This window comes from Colletotrichum chrysophilum (assembly GCF_026319265.1).
Source record: "Colletotrichum chrysophilum strain AFK26 chromosome Unknown scaffold_164, whole genome shotgun sequence".
Lineage (NCBI taxonomy): Eukaryota > Fungi > Ascomycota > Sordariomycetes > Glomerellales > Glomerellaceae > Colletotrichum > Colletotrichum chrysophilum.
The window spans coordinates 95,297-97,685 of record NW_026517451.1 but is presented as its reverse complement, the minus strand read 5'-3'; the positions used below and the strand labels follow the sequence as shown (position 1 = coordinate 97,685).

General features: G+C 60.8%; 1 protein-coding gene across 1 annotated transcript; it reads left to right on the top strand.

The window, feature by feature from the left end:
* Window positions 1–1,183: 1,183 nt before the first annotated feature.
* COL26b_012151 (uncharacterized protein) lies at window positions 1,184–2,389 on the top strand (the record flags this gene model as incomplete). The annotated part of the gene is made up of 3 exons (XM_053184799.1): window positions 1,184–1,417; window positions 1,482–1,880; window positions 1,937–2,389. 3 exons carry the CDS (start codon window positions 1,184–1,186, stop codon window positions 2,387–2,389), a joined length of 1,086 nt encoding a protein of 361 aa, XP_053031278.1.

Genomic DNA, 2,389 nt, shown 5'->3' with positions numbered 1-2,389 from the left:
GGCGCGTTGTGTGTTCCTTCGGCTTGTCTTTGCGTGGTGCGACATTGCGGGCGGGATTCGCGATTGAGATAGGTCGAATTAATGATGGGCGTCATATTGGCGAGATCGGGGAGAGGGGGGAATCTGGATGGTCTGCCTTTTTGGTTGACAGTTGGGGGCCACCGGTGAGGCAGGCGAGGGCCAAGGACTTCGAGGTGGGCTTGCGGCGGCGGCGCGGGCGTGGGTTCACTTTTTGGGTCTGCGGCTTGAGGATTGATTTGCTTGGATCGGATTGGCTTTTGGCGGCTTGCTGCCTTGTGTGCTTTGCCTGCCTCCTTACACATGCAACATGTGGGATGTCGACAAGACAGCACATGCAAGTGATGAGCCAGCCCGCCAGAACACTACACTACACCACCCAAGGGAGCATCAGACAAGAGAAGCGGGGAAAGGGTTGTTCAAGACATGTGGTGTGGGATTGATGTTGGTTGGCGCAGGGTGTTTTGAATGGGCTGCTGTCGCTTTTATTCTCGAGGTATTTTGAATCTGGCCGAGAGAGGAAGAGAAAGCTAGCAAGCTAGGTAGGTAGCTGCAGGCGTCTATTTCGAGGGAGGGAGGAGGGGATGTTCTTCCCGTCTGCGTGACTGAGCGTGGTGTCTCTCTCTCTGCAAGCCACTTTTTCTGGACTCTCGGTTCGGATGTGATGTATGTGATCAGTGATGAAGACATGCCGACTGCAGTGTAGCATCTCGGTCCCTGAGGTGGCCTGGTCTGACCGGGACGTGGGCTTAGGTCGGCTTAGGTAATGGCCGAGGTGGAGGATGCCGGTGACGGCACGGCCCTGCCCCGATTTGACCGGGGGCTGACGGGGTTGTGGGGCACGGTGGCCCAAGCTTGAGAAGACGGGAACGGCGGGCCTGACCACTCGTCTGGACAGGACTCCACTTTTAGGACGGTTCGCGGAATTACCTATGCCCGACACCCAGCTCCCGCCCTAGGAAACTAGACGTGGACCGTGCAACGACATGCACCAAGCGTAGGTAAGCAGCGCACGCCGTGAGTGGAGCTGCAAGACCCGCGCGGTTCAATAATTTTTGTGAACACGGGCTTGGCTGTGATATATACTCAACGAGAGGACCGACGATTGACGACCGTCAAAACCACCCCACCCGCGGCCGACCCGAAGAGAAAACCAGAGCCGACCATGTCTCTGCGGCCGAGCTTCCGAACCGCTTGCAGGGCGCTCGCGCTGCGCTCCCGGCCGCTGGCCGCCGCCCCTCGGCAGGAACCCTTCGCCTGGGCCACCACGAGACGAGGATATGCGGACGAGCCCAGCCAGATCCCCCCGTTGAGAAAACCAGACGCCGCTGCTGCGTCTGAGGCTCCCCCGGTGCCGGCCTCCGCGGCGGCCAATGCCCAGTCTGCGGCAGGACAGCAGGTACGGTGCACACGAAGCTCGGAGACGAAACGTGGGGACAAGAAGCTAATGGAGAGAGCAACAGGCGGACGAGAAGCCGGAGGAGCAATGGTCACCACAGGAGGCGGCTGCCGCGCGCGAAGAGCTCGCCAAGGCGGCGGCGCCCACAGAAATCCCCGGTGGCCTGACGGAGGCCCAGATGGATGCGCTGTACGAGGAGGGTGCTATTCCCCCGCAGAATGCGAACGGCGACCCCCAGCGCCAACTCGAGATTCTTGCCTCCGGAGGCATTGTCGCGGATTTGGAGGAGACGAACCGGCTGGAAATCAGCAAGCCTAAGCCTGCGGCGCATGTGGGACACAAGTTCCCGCTGCCGGTATTGCCTCTGCCGCCGCACAGCCATCTCAAGTCGCGGTACCACCCGATGATTGACCAATTGACGAACCTTATGATGAGAGATGGAAAGAAGTCTCTGGCACAAAGAGTGAGGTCTTCCTAGGAGTATTTCTGGTGGTTGGTATGCTAACGGGGGTGCGATAGAACATGGCCATGGTCCTCAACTTCCTCCGACAATCCCCTCCCCCGATTCTCAACCCCCGATTCCCGCTCCTCCCCGGCGCGCCGCCGGCGCCGCACCTCCCGTTGAACCCCGTGCTATACATCACCCTAGCCGTCGACTCGGTCGCGCCCTTGATCAAGATCCGTCGCATCCCGGGTGGTGCCGGTGGTGGTCGTCCCCTCGAACTTCCCGCACCGCTCGCGGTCCGTCAGAGGAGACGTGCGGCATTCGCTTGGATCCTGGACGTCGTCAACAAGAAGCCGTCCAAGGGCTCCGGCCGAACCCAGTTCGCGCACAGGCTGGCAGAGGAGATCATTGCCGTCGTCGAGGGACGGTCGCCCGTGTGGGAGAAGCGCCTTGGGCTGCACAAGCTCGGCACGGCGACCCGTGCCAACTTGAATGTGAAGCCGGTCAGCGCCAAGGGCAGAAATTAG